The sequence below is a fragment of the Elaeis guineensis genome, chromosome 4 (assembly GCF_000442705.2).
Source record: "Elaeis guineensis isolate ETL-2024a chromosome 4, EG11, whole genome shotgun sequence".
NCBI classification, from domain to species: Eukaryota; Viridiplantae; Streptophyta; class Magnoliopsida; order Arecales; family Arecaceae; genus Elaeis; species Elaeis guineensis.
In genome coordinates, this window is record NC_025996.2 from 38728844 (window position 1) to 38749636 (window position 20793).

Below are 20793 nucleotides of genomic sequence, written 5' to 3' on the forward strand. Positions count from 1 at the left end.
TCAAATTATATCCAATCGGATAAGAAAAGAGATATCCATCTTCATATCCAATAGATTCGAGGATATCCACGGATAATCCATTTTTTCATATCCAATCCATATTCATTTCATGTCTATCTCATATCCAAAAAAAATAAATAATCAAAATAATTTTATGTATATTATCAATCAAAATAAAATTATCAATTCAACATAGAACATAATTTATAAATTTAAATTTATAAAAATTAAATATAAAAATAGAATTATAATTCAATATAAAATATTTAAAAAATTAAAATAATTTTATGTATATTATCAACCAAAATAAAATTATTAAAATAAAATTATAAATATATATATTCTGTATGGATTTGGATATTACTCAATACGTAGCTTCGGATCAAATTCGCATTTAGATAAAAAATAATATTATTTATATTCTATCTGTATTTATATTATAATTTTAATTTTTATCTAAATTTAAATTTAAATTTAATTAAATTTTATTTTTTAATTTGATCAAATTTTGAATAAGATGCATATCCATCGAATCCGATCGATTTTAGCGTCCCTAATCAAAATTCCAATATCTCTTGATATATTTGCTTTGTGATCGGAAACAGAATGAAATTTGAATACGAAGCCAGGAGCGGAGAGGGAGAGCAGGAGATCGTTAGGGTTTAAGGGTAGGAGAAAAGCATGGCAAACCAGGGAGCCAAGAAGAGGAAGGAGGAGAACAAGAAGCACATGGCCATGCTCCTTCGCGTCATCATCGCCTCCAACGTATGGCCCCCTTTCCTCTCCTAAATCCCTAAACAACCTACTTTTCTTTTTCTTTTTTTTCTTTTATTAGTCATCATGGTTTTGGAGAACCTCTGAGTGGTTGAATTGTTGCTGTTAACTCATAAAAGATTCAACTTTGCGGTCGATTTGCTTGCTTTTCTTTTGTCTAGTCCCCTTTCTTTTGCGTTTGATGTCGGCAGTAGCAGTTAATATGTCGATATTGTCCACATTCTCACTGTTTTGGATCTAAAAGTTGAAATCTTTAGGATTCTCTGCCTGTTGGAATGTCATGATCCTTCTTTTTGAGTCACCCAAACTTCAAAAGGTGGAGATTTACTGGATTGTTGATAGACTTTTATGTAATTTTCCCACCCACCTCCACATCGGGACTGGTTTCATACCCCGGTGCAGTCCCATCATGTTAGAATTGAAAAAGATTTTGATATGGCTGAATTGAAACTTCTTTTTCATAAAGAGCAACTGGGAGCAAATGAAGAGGTCTTTTGAGAGGTTCAAGAGAATGTAACTGAAGGGAATAGATGAGGGAAAAAACGTTTGAGAGAGATATGAGGCAAGAATTAAAGGAATTATCTCCATGGCAAACTAACTGATTTGAAATAACCCATGTGGTACAAAACTTGTCACTCTCCATGGAACCATATTTATGACTTTGAAACAATCCATAGGCAATGTCTTCTGACTGTAAAAGATCTCCCAACCTACAAACAGTGAACCTAAAACTCTAGCTTGCATAATATGGCTGATGATTGGACTCTTCATGGACCTAGTCAACCTAAACTTCAATCGCCTTAAGACTATTCACTTAAAATTTATATTTTCGTGGATCTTCTGTGGAAATCCATTAAAATCAAGACAAAATTATAAAGACTTAAAAAAATTTTCTAGCCCAAGCTCGACCTAAACTAGGAGTTGTAGACACTTGCAATAAAACTCAAAAATAAAAATTGCTCAACATTATAAAATAAAAGCCTAAAAACTGAAATTGTATGATACAATTCTGTGATCTAACCCTTCATACTCATTCCTTTACCAATTCTGGATTAGAAATGTTCAATTCATTTGCGTTAGCAAAGGGATCATCTCGAGTCTGTTGATGAAATATTTTCATTTATATGGTTTAGAAAATAATTTTATGGAATTTGAACATCCTCAATGGTTATACATATATTTATCTCCATCACATTGAGATTCATTCTTGCAGAAGAACAGAATATGTATCTTAACATATTTGTGGATGACTCATTTATCTATTGTGAGAAGGGTTATCCTAGGTGGGCTCTTGAGTAAGCAGACTTTTCTGTCTAAGCATCCTTTGATGATAAGTCATGGAAATGGGAATGGATGGAGCTCTTGGGCTTGTGGGTTTCTAGGGAGAGAAAGTTTTTGTGCACTGCATGTGGTGCAATAAAATTGACGTGGAGCACACCATCCAATCACCTTGAAGCATAAAGCCATTGCTTTCGAACGTGCATTTAATGCATGTAGTTCTATGTTTTCATTTGAAATTTTGAATGATGAAAATGCCCATCCTCTTCTGAAAAAATTATGACATCCTGTAATCATATTATGATATCCTATGGTCAAATTATAACTTTCTGCACATAGAATATCATAATTTTTTTTTCAGAAGGCATAAAGAGAGAGACATTTTCGTCATTGAAAATTTATGAAATTTTTAAATGACGAAATTGCCTTTCCCTTCCTTATGACATTCTGTATGCAGAAAGTCATAATTTGACTGCAGGATGTCATAATATGGCTATAGGATGCTATAATTTTTTCAAAAAAAGAAAGATATTTTTGTCATTCAAAATTTCAATCGAAAAAACAGATATGTAGGCATTAAATGCACGTTGGAAAGTGGAGGCTACGTGGCCCAATCAAGTGGGGCGATGCATTTTTTCTACATTGGATGTGGTGTACAAAGAATTACTTCTAGTGATTAGGAACTAGATATATTGAATAGTTAAGTGCTCATGTTGTGAATTAAACAAGGATATGAGCAGAAAAAGTATGACAATTTTTTAGGTCCAAGATAAAGAGATAACCCAAAATTTTTTATCCTCAAACATGATACATTATGTAACGCCATTTGTTTTTTAGGTAGTAGGTTATGTAATGGAAGAGTTTAAATTTTTAGAACCTATGTTTGCACCACACTACTAGTTGGCTGGAACCTTGCAAAGAAACTATTGCTCAAAAAAATCCATTATCACCTGAGACTATTTTGCTATAACATTAAAGAAGTCTATATTATGGAAAATTTTCGAGCCTTTTAGAGTCAAACTTGGATTAAACAAGATACTTCATCTTGGGTTGCATTCGTGACCTTCAATGGCATCATCTTGGAAGCACAATGCCAAACACTTGTTTAGGTGAGTTTCCAAACTCTATTCTAGACAGTGGGCGAAATTTGAGTCCATGTTATCCATGCATTATGATCCATATTTGTTTACTGAAATTTTAGGATCAAATAACTATTGCCATAAACTTGTAATTTACCAGAAGTAGCCAGCATCTGCTCCTTGAAAGTGGTTTTTTTGTTTTAGATTAAGAGCTCAAATTTCTTTAGTTCTCTTATTGCACAAAAGTAGAAAAGTGACGTAAGTTAGCAACTTGACTTAGATCTTACGTTGGAATTCTGTCACTAGTTGACTGTGTCCTTGCCATGAAATCCTCTGCTAAAAATTTGATAAAATATTTGCACAACCATGCAGATCAAGTCTATAATTTTGCATTTTTGGGCCTTTGTAAGAGAGTCATGGCTCATTTAAGGCATTTCATCTTGCATTATAATCCAAAACAGCTCACTGCGTTGTTGCAAGAGCTCCATACAAAGGTTTCTTATGGTCAGATTTGGTATCTCACCATACAGCGAAAGGACTCAGAGAACCATCTGCCATAGACTCTATTAATTTCAATTTATCAGCTGTGGTTAAAAAATGTAATAGACTAATGCTCCACCCTTTTTCAACAGTTTGTCAACCATTGAAGTGGAGAAAACTTTCTGGTTTTACAGAGGGTCTCAACTTTTTTATTAGCAAAGTGCCTGGGTGACAGGCCAGCTTCAACAACCATCTCAAGTATTTATTGCCCTTATTTGTATTTGATTGGATCTTCTTTTGTCAAACTAGGTTTATCTGCTATTTAGCTATGAAATCTCATTTCCCAAAGATGTTGATGACCCTTCCTTTTTTGGATGTTCAATTCCCCTACTTGTTTGATATCTCCCCATATAAGAGGCATTGCTAGATAAAGAAGTTTGAGGAATTGGAGAGGTGGATGAGATTGTTTATTGTTATAATCTGAAGACATGAGAATCCCCTTGAAAGGTGATTCTTGAGGTGAAAGGCATGTGGATGCTAACTCTCTACCCTCTCGACCCTTTCAGAAGCCTTTTCGACCCTGTATGAGGTGATATCATAAAGATATAGTGTTCAAGGGTCCAAAAAAGCCCTAAATTCTCATAATGCTACCCTAGCCCTACCATGTACTTGCATGATGAGAGCACAAAGAACAATAAAAATAAATAACAAACGATTTAAGGTAGCACAAGAATAATTGATGTTAAGCATATTAATTACTTGTATTTTGTTTATGTTGTAGAAACAGCCTTTCTGCATGCAGGAATAAGGCTATGTACATCTGACCCTCCCAAAGCCCCGTAATGGTGGGAGCATTTTGTACTGGGCTGCCCTTTTTCATTTTGCTTATGTTATCAATCGGATATAAGTACACCTAGTGAACCTTATGGTGTAGTAGTTAAAATGAGGTTGTGGAGATCTTCCACTTATACCACCATGTTCTATTCTGTAATATATGCATGAAAAGATGCTTATTCCTAATTTTAAAACAGAAGATGCAGATTCCAGCTGGATCAGCACCATTTCTGCTGTAACTAATTATACCATATTGCCAATTTACTTTCAATTTGAAGGAGCATGCAAAGAGGCATGTCTTTTGGCAAAATTTCTGATCTGTCTTTGGTGACTGGTTACATCTCAATTCTAATGAATCATATATCTGAATTTTAGTTCTATATGGTCGTAGATTCATTTGAAACCATTCCGTGTCTGCCTATAAAGAGGCTATAATTGTGGTTTGTCTTCATTTACGTCATTGGGATGACAAGAAGTAGTATCTCATTGTAGTTTAGAAAGATGAAACAAGAAAGCAAATTTGTGCTAGAGGTTTGTCATTACGTGGTGCCAAGAGACTATGAGAAGACTGAAAAAGAAAGGTTTGATGACAGTGCTTCAATAAGAAAGTGATTGCTAAGGCAAACAATGTGGTTTCTTTTAGAACTGGATGCAGAACAGGGTTCATGATTTTAAAAGGTTTATTGATTTTAGATATATGCAACAAAGGATACTTTTAAATGTTGTGAATTAAGTAGTATCCATATTCTTAATTTTTTTCTGGGAACTCTTTGTTTGGCTAATCAACCATATGGTGAAGGATGACATTCTTATGTGTTTGACTCGGTGAATCAGTAGGGGGGGCTATTTTTTGTTATTAAAGATATTTTTTTCTTGTTTTGCCATCTGATTTGTTGAGGAAACCTGCCAACCTGTCATCTTCTTGTAGACAAATTAGTAGTTATGCTTTTCTCTTTTTCTGTAGTTGATAAGGAATAACTATATTATTTGTTTAAGCTAATACAAGAGATGACATGTCACTGTAGAGGTTATATATGTCTTCATGCGAATGCTTATATTTTATTCAACTTTCACTTGGAAGCATTGGATTGTTAGTTGTAGCATCGGTTGCCTACGGACTTTCGTATCAACAGCTTGCTAATATGGCAAAACCAACATACTTTGATGACGGTGAACTCCTAGATAGTGGGTATGACATGACCGCCGGTGGAGTCTGTGGGTATGCCTACATGCTTTTGCTGGATAGGTATTATGCTTTATAGTTTATACTTTTGGAATAATGTCAAGAGACACTGTATCTTTGATACTGACCTGTATAGCTTTAATACCATATTTTCTATATGGAAGATTTAGTGTTCAGTGATTATTTTATATTTTGAAAAAATAACCATTGGTTTCGTGAGATTATACTCTTTAAGGAAGAAACTTTGGTCTCAAAAAGAGCATTAAGTTACATATGTGACTAAAACTAATAACACTCAGATGGAAATCTATTTGTTGCCCAATTAAAACATGTTCTTTTAGGTTTGATCTGAAAAATTTATGACTTTATCTAGATTGGAAACTGTATTTCTTAAAGAAATCTTTTGATGGATTTTTTTTCACATGCTGTAAATATGCATTAGTAGGAAAGCTGTATTGACCTTCTTCTGATTTTAGAATTTGGTCCACCATGTATGCATTGAATGGAAATAGTAGCTTTCAATAGAATAGGTTTGAACTTTTATTGTCTTGTGGAATTAGCTTTTTTTTCTGCAGTACTTTGCTTAGAGCTGATGATGTTTAGTATAGCACAAGGAATTGATCATGTACAGACCTAATATGAAGTTCAGAAGTCGGAATGGAACCCTTTACTTGTTCTCTTTTTTCTTCAGCTGATTTTTCACTTAAAAAATCCAAGCGAATCTTGTCATCCTTATTACCAAATTTATGCACTGATACTTAGAAGTCGATGAAAATCTTACCCTATATTTAGCCCCTCTTTTTATTTCATGTGTATTAATTAGCAACCTGAACCCAAAAGTTTAAGATGTTAGGGAGTAGGTTAACAAGGTATGTTAGGTTTAAAAACCACCATTAAATGTGACTCACACAACATGGAGGGATATACAAGTTGAGACATGGGGCGAGTTGATGTCAAGTGGGTAAATACATTGAATTAGCAGGATTTTTTTTTTTTTTTCTGGTAAAGGAATTGGCAGGATTTTGAACCAACAACCTTTGCTCTCACCTTGTTAATTAGCCCCCTTGTTCCCTAGAGCTTAAGCTCTTTGGTAATGAGTCAACAATATATCTCAGCCTTGACAATCCCACTGCAGCTTCACTTTGTATTCAGATATGAAATCATGATTTCAAGCATGGATGTCTATGATACCATGTCATATTATAATTATGGCATTACTGTTTGGTGTCATCCCAGTCAAGATGAATAAGTGGTGGTTCTGTTTCTTTTAAATTGAAACAAGGCATTAGCTATTTATATTCACAAAAGATCAGGATCTTGATCATTATTTCAGACTTGGAACCCAGCTTCATATGTTAGAATTGGCCAATTAAACCTGACCTGGGCCTAGTTCTTGCTTCAATGAGAAGCATGATATTTAATTTTGCTATTTCCATCTTCAACTTTGAAATCTTACAGCATTTAAATTTTCCAATTCTGAGTCTTCCAGAGTGACTTCAAAGCCAATGATTGAAGAGAGGTCTCATTCTGCTTCTTATGCTCCTCTTTAAAACTTCTGTTCACACTGCTCTCAAGCCCTTTTCTGATAGCATTTAACCTTCCAGTTCCTAGTCTTTCACAGTGACTGGAAAGCCAATAGTTAAACACAAGTCTCATTCCCATTCTTACGCTCCTTTCCAAAGCTTCTGCTTATGCTGCTCACAGGCCCTTTTCTGTTTCGCCTTCTATCTCCTGGTATGATCTTAAGGAGGACGTTATATTGTATTAGATACTGCAACAGCACTTTTGTTTTAAAATGTAATAACCATAATGACAGCCAATACCAACTGGCTCCTTCCATCTTTCTGTAACATTATCTAGGAGTTCATGAATCATAAGAACAGATTGTTCTTTATATGATAACATAAAACAAATTTCAACCATGATAAAAACATGCTGCATTCTATGGAAAGCCTGCAGGTAACATCAGATTCCAGATAGGCATTAACTTCTTGGTATCCAAGACTTTAAGTTGCTGCTAAGGTTTCTAGAAATTGCTCAAGTTGATGTTAGGCTTGAGTGTGGCTTATCTTTGTTATCATGCCTTATATAGACGATTCTATAGCACTGTATCTTTGTTATTGAACTGACACTCTGTTAGTATAGATGGCTAGCTAGTAGCATAGCATTTAAAATATACCGGTTCTTTTACTTACTCCATTGTGCTCATCATCTGCCAGAGTAACAATGCAACAAGTGCACCTGAGAACTTTCGGACAAGCTTTTCATTTAACTACAAATGGCTATTGTTTCTAGCAAACTTTCTAGTGTTATGTTTTTTCTTTTAAAAATTTAGTTTCTTGTATGTTTTCCTCTGATGGCAGTGACCTATATGAGTCCTTGCTATCTTTTCTCTTGGTCTAGACTCTTTGCATGTGGTTCTCTGGAGGGTTGCTTGGTTGCCTTAGGTTTGAACTGTGCGAAGTAAATGATGGATTTTCTTGTTGCCGATTGGTATTATAGATTTCTTGTTAGAACCCTGCCCAAAGCTGCCTTCGCCAAAAAAACCATACTTTTGTATAGCAAGTCTGATGCTAGCTCAATAGCCAGATATAGAGATTTGTTGAACTTTGATGGATCACTCTCTTACTTGTAACTCTATTTTTGGAGTATATCTTCTTGTTTAAGATTGAGTAATGCAGCCAGCACCGAGGATCACTTGTTACATAAGAGGATCTAACATGCACAAATATCAGCCCCAGGTATATCCAACTTACTACATACTGAGGGCCATAAAGGTTTTGGAACCTTTGGTTTGACTTGTATCCTACATTTGTTCATCAAATGAATGTACTTTTGCTGCCTAAATTTAGGGTCTGAATATTAGAAAGGATTTTTTACGGAGCCATTTTCTGGAAAGTTATTTTTTGTGCAGTGTCCGTTGAATGCTGAGGTTTTTCTTTCTCTATCTTCTTTCCAGAGTTTCAGTTAGACTCAAAGCTCTAAGGCTATCTGGCCATGGCTGGTTTTAGCTGGCTTGGATCAGATTAGGATAAACTTCCACTCCATTTTAGGAGGGACCTAATGAGACTTCTAAAGTAGTTCATGGTTGAGAGGCTATCAGAACAGCCATTTGTGAGTGGCTTGGAGAATTGTTGTGTGTTTTTTTCTTCATTTTTTGAAAAACATTTAGAAAATGAAGCCAGGTTTATACTTCTGCTCTTGCCTATTCCTTCTGACCCTTTATTCTTCATCTGCTTATCTCTTTTCTTCTCTTCAACTATTCTGCCATATTTATCTTCTCTGTTTACTATTAGATCAAATTCTGATGTGCGCATGTTTCTGCTGTGACTTATCTGTGATTCGGTTTGAATCTAAATCAATTTTGTTAAAATATATCTTTTTGTTATGCTGTTATCCTCTCATTAGATTTGATCTGAAAAGAAATAGATTAAACCCAGAGCAGATCTTGTCTGATATGCTAGAGTTCTATGGCTTTACTTCTTCTCTGACCTCATGGAACTTAAACAAACTTGCCTATGCATATCTATTTGGCATTTCTCATCACTACTAGATCTACCACATATTTCTTGGATCTATGCACACACGTGATATTTTCTGTTTCTGATGGAGACTGAACCTCATTCAAAAACTCTGAAGCATCTAGATTCACCTTCCTAAAATTTGTTCTCATTCACTAAACTCTTCACTCCAAAAAATTTCTCACTTCTGTCCTGTTTCCTGGAAATTTATAGCAACTAATTGGTTGTGATTATGGGTTTGTCACCTTCAAGAGGTCCTCGGGGTCATATATGTGGAGACCTCCTGAGGTTAACATGGAGCTTGTAATATAGGATATGAAGGCAATAATTAGTTGACACTGAACAATGAGCATGTCCAATAATGTCTGGGTTGTATCATGTACGAGTTATTTTCACTTAAATACTAGTCATCCTTTTATCTTAGTAATAAATGATATGAAGGCAATAATTAGTTGACATTGAACAATGAGCACGTCTAATAATGTCTGGGTTATATCATATACAAGTTATTTTCACTTAAGTATTACTGTATTACTCGTCCTTTTTTCTTACAGTTTCTCTCTCTTCATTCTATAGCCAAGGACTCTATCAAAAGTAATTTATTCTTTTTTCCTTTTTGTTCAGTTATCTGCATGATGTGATCTACATAACATGTTTTGTACTGCTGATGTCCATCATCTCTGGTAAATTTTGGTGGACTTATGCAGTGGTAAGATCCAAAGACCAGCTTACCATTCCTTAATTTTCTAGTTAGTAGAAGCTAGTATCTGCATCATAATTGGTGTATTTTAACATTTCTAGTCTTAAAAACTGTATGTGGGTCATTTACAAAAATTGCTTTCTTGATCCTCATATTTCATTGATGGGCCATTAGTTGTACATTATCTATGACATGTTCCCCATTAAGAAAATTAATTATTGGTTGGATGGTCTGAGTATCTCTGGAACAGGTAGCCCATTAGGTTCAGTTCGCGTTTTCTGGCATTTTCCCATCTGCTGAGTTCAGATAATTGGGTTTGTTTTTGCCTACTAGAAAAGTTGTGCTTTTGTTGAACCTCAACCTATTCTTTCTTTTAAAATTTTTTTGAAAGAAAAAGAAAGAAGCATATATGCTGTGGCTGACTGCATTACTGATAAGATTTGCATATATAAGAGCTACTGAGCTGTAACTATGAAGATATTTAGATGAATAATTACCTGGAACTGCAGTTTGTTTTCTGAATACATATCCTGGTCTACAGATACCAGCATTTGGTGCATACAAGGTTCTTGGTCTATTAAAAGGAATACTTTCTGAATGTTCAAAGGTATGGAATTCCTAACTTGTTATAATCCTGTAGTTGGTTTCTCTGAAGCATAATTTGTCAGAGATGATTTAGTTTCCCTTGTGCTATGTGTTAAACATTCTTCCTTTATTTTGGGATATGCTTCCATATTTGGGATGTGTCTATTTGGGATGTATCTCTATTTGGGATGTATTGGCTGGGCATAGCTGTATGATGGATTGGTATTTATCTTGTACAAGCTCTTGGATGTATAGTTAATGGGATAAACTCCAAATATAATGGCAATGAGTTTAATGCTCAACATGATATCAGAGCCATAATCATCTCCATTCTCTTCCATTCCCCTACCGTTTCTAACCTTTTTCATCCCACACCCACCACCCTTTCGCACCACCTATCAATCTCATAACAAAAATCCAATCACTCCACCACCTAAAATCCCCACCGCAACCCCAATCCCTTCATCCAAAATCAGCCATGCTTACTGTCCTTTTCACCCAAAAACAAATTTCCAACTTCTCTAATCCCTGAACCTTTCCTGGTGATCTGCTCGCCCACTATCACCCACACTGTCTTGTCCAGCCGCTTCCTCCTCCTTGTAGTCTTTCTCTCTCCTTTTCTTGTCTCTGCCAATGATATCGCCTTTCTAGGACCGAAGGGGGTCTCTCCTATGGACGAGTTGCGACGACAATGGTGTCTTCTCGCAGTCCCCCATCCATTTACGCCACTCTTCATTCGGCTATTGAACCACGCTAACCAACCGGAGCTCCTCTCTTGGGCCGTCTGCCCAGATCTAGTGCCTCCCCCAGCTCTTCTTCTTTGCCTAAGGTCTCTCATTTGAAGCAGCTCAATTGAGTCGGTCTACACCAAGAGCACTAGCTTAGCTGGAGTTCTCCTCTATCCTATTTGGGCTGAATCTCAAATCATTCAAGTCAGCTCCATTTCACTGCGTTCTTGAGCATTGTACTCATAATGACTAAAGTGGCTCAACCAATTGTGATCAAGCTTGATGGGACCAATTACAACCAATGGTCTTTCATGATGAAGATTTTTTTAAAAGGACGGGGGCTTTGGAAGTACGTTACTGGCGATATTCCATGTCTAGTTGATCCTGATGACTCTTGCTCAATAAGAAATCGATAACAACAAGATTATGACATAGATTTTAAATACTGTCAGTACGTCTATCAGCCTGTAATTCAGCAAGTTCGATATCGCAAAGGAGATTTGAGACTTTCTTGCTAAGTTGTGTAATCAGACGAATTTTGTCCTCAAATACAAATTCGAACTAAACATTTGCAATCTCAAGCAACAATCGGAGTAATCAGTGGCTGATTTTCATTCGTAGATGTCTCTGATTTGGGATCAACTTATCCTGATGGAGCCCAATTAGACCCGTGATGCTGAATTCTATTATCAGTTTCTTGAAGAGTTTCGCCTAGTTTTGTTTTTAATGGCTCTTCGTGATGAGTTTGAATTTATTCAGACCTCTATTATGTACAGATCTCCTCTTTCATCTGTTGACATTGTCCTTTCTGAGTTGATTATTGAAGAAAATCTGAATAAGATCGTCTTCTCCAACCTTGATGGTTCTCTCATTTTGACTGCATGGGTCAAACCGAAGGATCTGTCTCAAATCCAGTGCCACTCATACTAGAAGTTTGGCCATATTGTCCATAATTGTCCTAATTAGGCATTTGGTTCTCGACCTCTGCTTGGTTCTTGGTTTCAAGATGTGTCTTCCACACGATGTACCTACTGTAAGAAGGTTGGACATGTTTGAAATTGTCCCCATCCAAACTCCAACAATATGCGAGCGAAGACTCGAGATTCTGGAGATCGTCCATCATTCACTACTGCGACTGTCATGTCGGAGCCTACAGCACAAGCAGCCACATCTCTTAATGTCAATGATATCCAGACAATGATTCATCAGGTTCTCTCTATTAGTAATACTACAGCCTTATCTTCTTTTGACACCTCTATTCTGCTAGATAAGTCATTGAATAGGTGGTTCTTTGATTTCGGTGCCTCCAATCATATGATCTTTAACTCCAATATTTTTTAATATGTTTCTCCTCGTCATTCTCCACCTCATATTCAAACTGCAAATGGATCATTCATTACCGTCTGCCATAGTGGAACCATTCATTTTCATAACCTATCCCTTTTTGATGTTCTTCTTGCTTCCTAACTTTCTATAAATTTTATTTTTATCGGTCAACTATATGAAAAAAGACTCACAATAACTTTTTCTCCTTCTGGCTGTGTTGTGCAGAATTGCTTAATGGAGAAGGAAGTTGAGGTTGTAAGATTGATCGTCTATTTCTTCTGAATAAGCTTTATATTCCTCATATTTTTTGTATTCACTTAGTCACTGCTATTTCTCCTACTGACTCCTCTTTTATGTCTTGGCACAATCATTTAGGTTATTTTTTCTTTTCAAAATTATCTCAATTAGTTAACAAAAGATTGTTAGGTTCTATCTCTGTAATAAAAGAATCATACTGTGTTAACTGCAAATTATCTGAATAATCCACTTTATTTTTTTAAGTCAATCTACTACTACTGCATCATTTGATCTTATTCATTTTGATGTCTGAGATTCCGCTCCTTTGTCTTCTATGGGTGGCTCTAGATATTATGTTATTTTTGTAGATGATTTCACTCGCTACACATGGCTCTATCTTTTGCATGCTCGTTCTGATGTTTTAAAAATTTATATTGAATTTGTCATCATGATTAAAATATAATTTTCTAAACATATAAAAATTCTTCATTTTGATCTTGATGGCGAATATCTTTCCAAAGCCCTCAGCGAGTATCTTAAATCATAAGGTACCATTTTGCAGTTATCATGTGTTGAAACTCCATAACAAAATAGTGTTTCCAAACGAAAACACCATCATATTATTGAAATCATCCGTATCTTGCTTCTTTCCTCTTCTGTCCCAAAAGTATTTTGGGGTGAAGCCATGAACACTACTGTATATACGATCAATCGCCTTCCTTCCTGTATCTTTTATGATCTCTTATCCTTTGAACAGCTTTATAACTCTCCTCCTTCCTATGACCATCTTTGTGTGTTTGGATGTACTTGCTTTATTCTTCTTCCTAAGCGTGAGTGTGACAAACTGTCCAAGAAAAAATACAATCTGTATTTTCTTAGACTATGGGATCCAACAAAAAGGATATCGATGCTATGATTTCGAAACTCGTAGATCACGCATTTCTAGGCATGTCATCTTCTGGGAGAAAATTTCATTTTTCTCTTTACCTCACAAAAAGTCTCTATTTTTCTGTAGAGAACCTCTACTTGATCATTTTCCCTATCATGCACCGCTGCTTGAGGAACGTGAACAACCTGGCCAGTCTACTATCTCCCCAACTGATAATTCTTCTGTGAGTAATCTGACAGTATCCGAGAAGTGATATCCTACTCACTCTCATACTATACCAGCTTATTTCAAAGACTCATTATTACTTGTCCACCATTTTGCCACTCCATGAACCCAAGTCCTATCAAGAGGTATCATCTAATCTTTTCTGGCAGAATGCTATGACAGAAGAACTTGAGGCTCTACAAAAAATCAGTACGTGGGACCTGATTGACCTGCCTCTTGGGAAATCAATCGTGGGCTGTAAATGAGTCTACAAGATAAAAATCAAGGCTGATGGTTCTATTAAATGCTATAAGGCTCATCTTGTTGTCAAAAGCTTCACGCAGGAGTATGACATCGACTATGAGGAGATTTTTGCTCCTGTTACTCATATGATCTTTGTTTGTACTCTACTTGCAGTAGCCATCTCCAAACAGTGATCCCTACATCAACTTGATGTCAAGAATGCCTTTCTTCATGGAGATTTGTCTGAAGAAGTGTATATGACGCTATCTCTTGGTTTATCTTATCAGTCTACTCAAGTTTGTAAACTTCACCATGCATTTTATGGTCCCAAACAGGCACCTCGAGCTTGGTTTAAAAAGTTTCAAACCACTCTTCTTCATTATGGATTTCTCCAGAGCCTTTATGATTCCATCTTACTCTATCGATGCTCCTCTCAAGAGATTGTTCTTCTTCTTCTTTATGTCGATGATATGGTTGTCACTGGTAGTGACCCTCAAGGCATTCATAATACCAAGCAATACCTGCATAAGTACTTCGAGATGAAAGATCTTAGCTTATTGCGATTCTTTCTTAGCATCGAAGTCACCTATCAGTCTGATGGTCTTTTCCTTTCTCAGGCTAAGTATGCATACAACTTGCTTATTTGTGCAAGTCTAACAGACAATAAGACTGCTAACATCTCTCTTGAGCTAAATTTAAAGCTTCGACCTACTGATGGTAAAATTCTTGCTAATCTCTTTCGATATTTGACAGCTCGTCAGCAGTCTCAACTACCTCACTATCACTCAGCTAGATTTTTCTCATGCAATTCATGTTGTCAGTCAGTTTATGTTTGAGCTTTGTTCTATTCACTATGCTTCCGTACTTCGGATCATGCGGTATATTAAGGGCACGCTCCATCGTGGGCTTCTTTTTTCCTCTTCTGATCTCACTGTTCGTGCTTATTCTGATGCTGATCGGGCTGGAGATGTTACTGATCGTCGCTCCACCACTGTCTATTGTATCTTCGTGGGACATTCTTTGATTGTCTGGAAAAGCAAAAAGCAATAAGTTGTATCTCGTTCTAGTGCAGAAGCTGAATACCGTGCCTTTGCTCATACTACTGTTAAGATCGTCTGGCTTTGCTGGCTCCTTAATGAAATGGGCATGCAATTGTTCTCTCCAACGTCCATTTGTTGTGACAATTATAGTGCTACCAAATCACATACAATGTTATTTTTCATGAGCGCACTAAATACATTGAAATTGACTATCAGTTTACTCCCCACCACTATCAGCAATAGACTATTGACCTATCTCATGTGTCTTCAATTGATCAAGTTGCGGATTTACTTATAAAGTCACATTTCATGGAGCGCTTCCAATATCTTCTCTCTAAACTTCATCTACAAAAAGCATCTTCAGTTTGAAGGGGGGGGTGTTAAATATCCTTTTATTTTGGGATATGTTTTTATGTTTGGGATGTGTCCCTATTTGGGATGTATTGGCTAGATATAGCTATACGATGGGTTGGTATTTATTTTGTACAACCTTTGGATGTATATTTAATGGGGTAAATCCCAAGTATAATGGCAATGAGTTTAATCCTCAACACTATGCAGCTGGGTGTGGAGGATGAAAAGAGCTGGAAGAAAAGGGAAAAGATGGAGAAGAAGGCAGCCAGAGGCAAAATTATTAGAACAAGGAATAGGTGATATTATTTGTAGAGTAGGACCTTGGGTGAAGTGCAAACTTCCAAGGTCAATGAGGCTTATGAAAGTCAGATTGGTCCATCTAAATATGAGAGGACATGTGAGCTGTTTATACATAATGTAACCATAGAATCATCCACTAATGCTGAGATCGAGCTAGCAAGGTGTAGTTTCTTTATTGGAAGTGATGCAGTGGAGCCTCTAATTGTTTAGTCTCTTCATGGTCTTAATGTAGTTTGGAAAGATGGTCAATGCTTGAAAATTGATTATAGTACCTTCAAATTCTTATACCTTTGTTGAGAAGTTGCTGATATAATAATGATTGGTTTAAGTAATCTGGGCTGGCATAGATGCTTCTTCAAGTTTTGGTTTAGGATTAATATATATATAATTATGTACTTTGCAAGCAAATTTCCTTTGTCTTAGAACGTGGGTTGTTCATTCCTCTAGTTTTAGTGATTGTATTGTTAGTTTTGTTATTTTTTCAGATCTAGAAATACTAAAATTTTAGGAGGTGTTTGATTAGAGGGAGTTGGGGCTGAAATGGGAATGTGAATGGGTGACTCCCATTCCAATCATTTAATTAGAAGGGAGTCCCATTTCAGTTCTGATTTCGAGGTGGAATGGGAATGATCCAATTTCAATTCTCTCCTAAAGATTCAAATTTCAATTTCGATTCTGATTTTAATCATGAACCAAATACTTTAGAGGATATAATCATTTCGATTCTCATTTTAATCTATTCCAATTTGAATTCCAATTGTTTAGATCCACACTACCATGAGAAGAGATGCTGCTCATGATATTGGATCAAAGAGCTGATAATGTGGCTCCTTGCTGGAATGCATTCGAATCTCAATCAAATGGTTTGATAGTGTCAGGGGGTTCTGCATTATTCATCAGCTACTATTGAAATCCAAATGGTTTGGTTTGACGGAACTTTGCAGTTAGACTTGGTCTGCAGTTCAAGCGTACTGTTGAAGTGCATCCTTGATTTGCAACTTGATGAGTCATTTGAAGACCATGGCAGCGGATGAGTTGAGCATGTGCTGCAGTTGGGCACTCTTTTGGTTGTCCGAGTATGAATCCAGTGCAATATGGCACAAGTCGAGTGGTGAAGTCAAGAGCTACTTATACAGTCTTCGTTAGACACTATCAAACCTGAGGTGGTCTGGAAGATTGAAACTCACTTCCTGACTTAATCTTGTGGAAGAAATCTGACGGGAAATTTATATGTACTCTTGGATTTGAACTTCGAGTTACATAAAGGCTATGCACCTGGAGACGCCAAAGGAGGGCCTATAGACATCCATGAAAACATAACATCTCCAGAAAAATATGATCTTCGGTGGTGTTTGGTAGTCTAAATGGGATCATAAAGATTTTCTTAGATTATTGAACATTCTTATTCTAGGGTAATGATCATTTAAGATCATTATATTTAATATGCTATATTTTGGTGATTAAAGATTTTCAAATATCCATGAATAATAGAGAAATTCTTTGTATGTCCGTATGTGATATAGAAAAAATACACAGTCTCACCTGATTAGACCACGTAGTATCATTTTTAACTCGTATTTAATGCTTATAGTTTTACTTTTTCGTTTTAAAATTTTGAATGACAAAAATATTCCTCCTCTTTTGAAAAAATTAGGACATCCTATGACCATATTATGACATCCTACGATCAAATTATGACTTTCTGTACACAGGATATCATAATTTTTCTTCTAGAAGTCATAAAAAAAAAAAAGACATTTTCGTCATTAAAAATTTATAAAATTTTTAAATGACAAAAATATCTTTTTCTTCTTTGTGGCATTCTGTGGCCAAGTGGTCAAATTATAACTTTTTGTATGCAAGAGTCATAATTTGACTGTAAGATGTTGTAATATGGTCATAGGATATTATAATTTTTTTCAAAAGAAGAACGATATTTTCATCATCAAAATTTCAAACAAAAAATAGAACTATAGGCATCAAATGTGCATTGAAAAGTGCTGGCTGCATGGCCCAAGCAGGTGAGGTAGTGTATTTTTTCTACACCGCATGCAGTATACAAGGAATTACTCATTTGATATTTCATAACAATTCAAAATCACTGACCATATAATACCAAAACTATCCCTAATATATTTTATAAAAATATATTTATTAATTATATCAAATATATCATAACAAAATATTATTATATTTATTAATATATTAATTATTAATATAATTTATAAAAATATATTTATTAGTCCTATAAATTATTAATCTTGTAAAGATATATTATTTGTTATTATAGAATTAATATTTTTATTTATTTTTATAGTATAGCATTTTTAATATTAATACTTATTTTGATTAGAAAAATAATGTAAATAGATGTAATTTATTACATAATTTTATTATATAAATATAAAGTATAATAATATATTTCTATTATAATTTAAATTATCACTGAATAATAACATGATAATAATATGATTAATAATATATTATGATATAATATATTATAAATATCACATATATGATATCATTATAATATAATATTGATATAATATGGCCATGATATACTTATTTTTTTGTCGGACTGAAAGACATTTTTGTTTTCAAATTTTAGTCCAAGATCGTCGCCCTACGACGATTTTAGACACCCAGCCTCAAGAATAGATATTTCATTATTGGATTGAATAGTGATTTAAGGAGTGGGGACAATTTGAGAACACTATCATGTAGTATTAGTATAATATAATCAAATGCAGTGATCTCATCATCGTTGATTTTGGAATTATCATTCCATAACAAGCGCCCATCTAAGGTCATGGCAGGATAATAAGCCATCTAGAAAAACATTGCTAAAGCATTATTCGACAAAAAACAAGACAATGTGATGTTTTTGTTGTCATTATATATGCACATTGGAAACTTCATTTTTCATCAAAATTAAGCTTGCCTTCCACTTTCTATCCTTTCATCAACAATCATGTATTTGCTTCAAGTTCTCTGTTCCTTCAACATTGTACAACAGAATCATCTAGCACATATCTAGATGGTCTGCGAATCGTGCTCCCCAATCTGTAAATCACTTGTTTTTTTTCCGGGTTTCTTCATCATTGGCTTCAGCTCAGTCTCTCTTTATCTCTCTATGGATCCCCTCTGACTCCTCTATTACAAAATTTTTACAGGTCTCTCCTATACAATCTCAAGCAGTTGAAGCGGCAGGTAACAAAACTGAAGCCCTTTGTTAGTCCTACTCCGAAGCAGGAATGAGCGTTTCGGTATGCTGAGCATCCTTCCTACTTCCCAATTGACAAAGAAGCCAATATAGAATGCCAGAGAGGAAGAAGCTCACAAACCAGGCATTGTTGTAGGCTACAACAAAAGCATCCGAAGTGTTCGACAGAATACCAACCTTGTGAAGGAAGCATGGGATTATAGGCAAGATGCCCACCAACAAAGCCACGATTGCTGCAATATTGAAACCTTGGAAATAGTAATAAGGACCTCTAGGATTCTTCGAATACAATGCGCTGACCTCCAAATTCATGCCCTTTATAAGGTAATAATCTGCGAGAATTATGCCACCAATCGGTCCCATCAGCGCCGAGTACCCAAGCAGCCAAGTGTAGACGAAGCTCTCACTGGAGCTCAGCAGCCTCCAAGGCTGGAAGGCAATGCCCAACAGAGCAGTCACAAGAGCTCCCCTTCGAAACGTGAACATCGACGGACTAAGATTCACGAGAGCATTCGCAGGAGCTACGACATTGGCGGCGATGTTGGTGGTGATGGTGGCAAGGCTGATGCCGAAGATGGCAATGAGCGTGGTGGAGAGCCCTCCAATCTGTCCAAGGAGATGGATCGGATCGGAGATCACGCGGCCGAAGATCACCTCGGTGGAGGCCGTCACGGCCAGACCGACGAAGGTGAAGATTCCCATGAAGACCGGCAGCCCGGCCTGGCCGAGGATTTGGTCCTTCTGGCTCCGGGCGTAGCGAGTGAAGTCCGGAATGTTGAGGGCCAGAGTAGCCCAGAAGCTAATGTTTGCGGTGAGGGAAGGGAAGAAGATAGACCAGAATTCTTCCGCTGAGGAGAGGCGAGAAGAGAGCGAGAGCATTCTGCCGAAGCCGCCGGCCTTGACATAAGCCCAGCAGAGGAGGCAGGAGGTGAGGACGATGAGGATCGGCGCCGAGTACTTCTCCAGTTCCCGAATTCCATCCATTCCCCTCCAAACGATGCCCATCTGGGCCAGCCAGAAGACCATGAAGCAGGAGAATTCGAGCGGCGAGGTTCCCAACCAGGGGATTAGAGACAGAGCAGAGGATGATGTCTTCAAGGAAGGAGGGAGGAGGAGGAAGATGGCCTCGCCGCCGATCCACGTCTCGATACCGTACCATCCGCAGCCGACTAGAGCTCGGAGGAGGGTAGGGACGTGGGCACCGCGGACGCCGAAGGCGGAGCGGGCGAGGACTGGGAAGGGGATGCCGTGCTTGGTGCCCGGGACGGCGGTGAGGATGAGGGGGATGAGGACGATGAGATTGGCGAGGACGACGGTGGCGATGCCCTGCCACCAGGCCATGCCGAGGTCGACAAGGCTGCCGGCGAGGTAGTAGGAGGGGACGCCGACGACGAGGCCGACCCAGAGACTGGCCATGTCCCACGCGGAGAAGGTGCGGTGGGACGGTGGAGTTGGTGCGAGGTCGGAGTCGGTCGGAATGACGCCGTCATCGATGTCGGCGGATTTTGCGGGTACGGGTGGAAGTGGAGGGCGTCGGAGTCGGAGTGAGGGGAGATGGCTGGAAGGAGTGATGGTGGCAGGGAAGGGATGGTGTTCGAGGGTGAGCGGGAGGGAGAGGAGGAGGTGGTGGTGGTTTGGAGCGGTGGTGGAGGGGGTTGGGAGTAGGGGACGGCGGGGAAAGCGATGGAGACGGAGGCAAGAGGATTCCATGAGGATTTGGAATCTGGATCGGGTGGGGGTGTGGAATCTGGGGCCAGGGAGAGAAGGATGGATCCAAAAGATATCGAATGAGAGGTGGTGGTTGTGGACCGGCAC

At 37.2% G+C, this 20793-nt stretch overlaps 2 protein-coding genes across 7 annotated transcripts; one reads left to right on the top strand and one right to left on the bottom strand.

Annotated features, from left to right (window-relative positions):
- The first annotated feature begins 564 nt into the window (after positions 1-564).
- LOC105042920 (uncharacterized) lies at positions 565-19065 on the top strand. 6 transcript variants are annotated; one of them, XM_073256365.1, is made up of 6 exons: positions 609-765; positions 5541-5691; positions 9774-9858; positions 10391-10456; positions 12714-12740; positions 15663-16092. In XM_073256365.1, exons 2-6 carry the CDS (start codon positions 5588-5590, stop codon positions 15753-15755), a joined length of 375 nt encoding a protein of 124 aa, XP_073112466.1. In that variant the 5' UTR covers positions 609-765; positions 5541-5587; the 3' UTR covers positions 15756-16092. The 6 variants fall into 6 exon arrangements, with proteins under 6 accessions (XP_073112469.1, XP_073112470.1, XP_029119760.1 ...); XM_073256366.1 differs by lacking the exon at positions 15663-16092 and adding an exon at positions 18929-19062 and having other exon boundaries at positions 610-765; XM_073256367.1 differs by lacking the exons at positions 12714-12740; positions 15663-16092 and adding an exon at positions 18929-19065 and having other exon boundaries at positions 610-765.
- Positions 18586-20793, bottom strand: LOC105042921 (purine-uracil permease NCS1). Its single transcript, XM_010920290.4, has one exon. The coding sequence runs from the start codon at positions 20686-20688 to the stop codon at positions 18994-18996; it is 1695 nt and encodes a 564-aa protein (XP_010918592.2). The 5' UTR covers positions 20689-20793; the 3' UTR covers positions 18586-18993.

Coding starts and splice junctions, on each gene's coding strand:
- LOC105042921 (XM_010920290.4), bottom strand. CDS start 20,688: ATGGAATCCTCTTGCCTCCGTCTCCATCGCTTTCCCCGCCGTCCCCTA.
- LOC105042920 (XM_073256365.1), top strand. CDS start 5,588: ATGGCAAAACCAACATACTTTGATGACGGTGAACTCCTAGATAGTGGG. Junction 5,692..9,773: donor TACATGCTTTTGCTGGATAG/GTATTATGCTTT, acceptor CTTTTTGTTCAG/TTATCTGCATGATGTGATCT. Junction 12,741..15,662: donor TAATGGAGAAGGAAGTTGAG/GTTGTAAGATTG, acceptor AACACTATGCAG/CTGGGTGTGGAGGATGAAAA.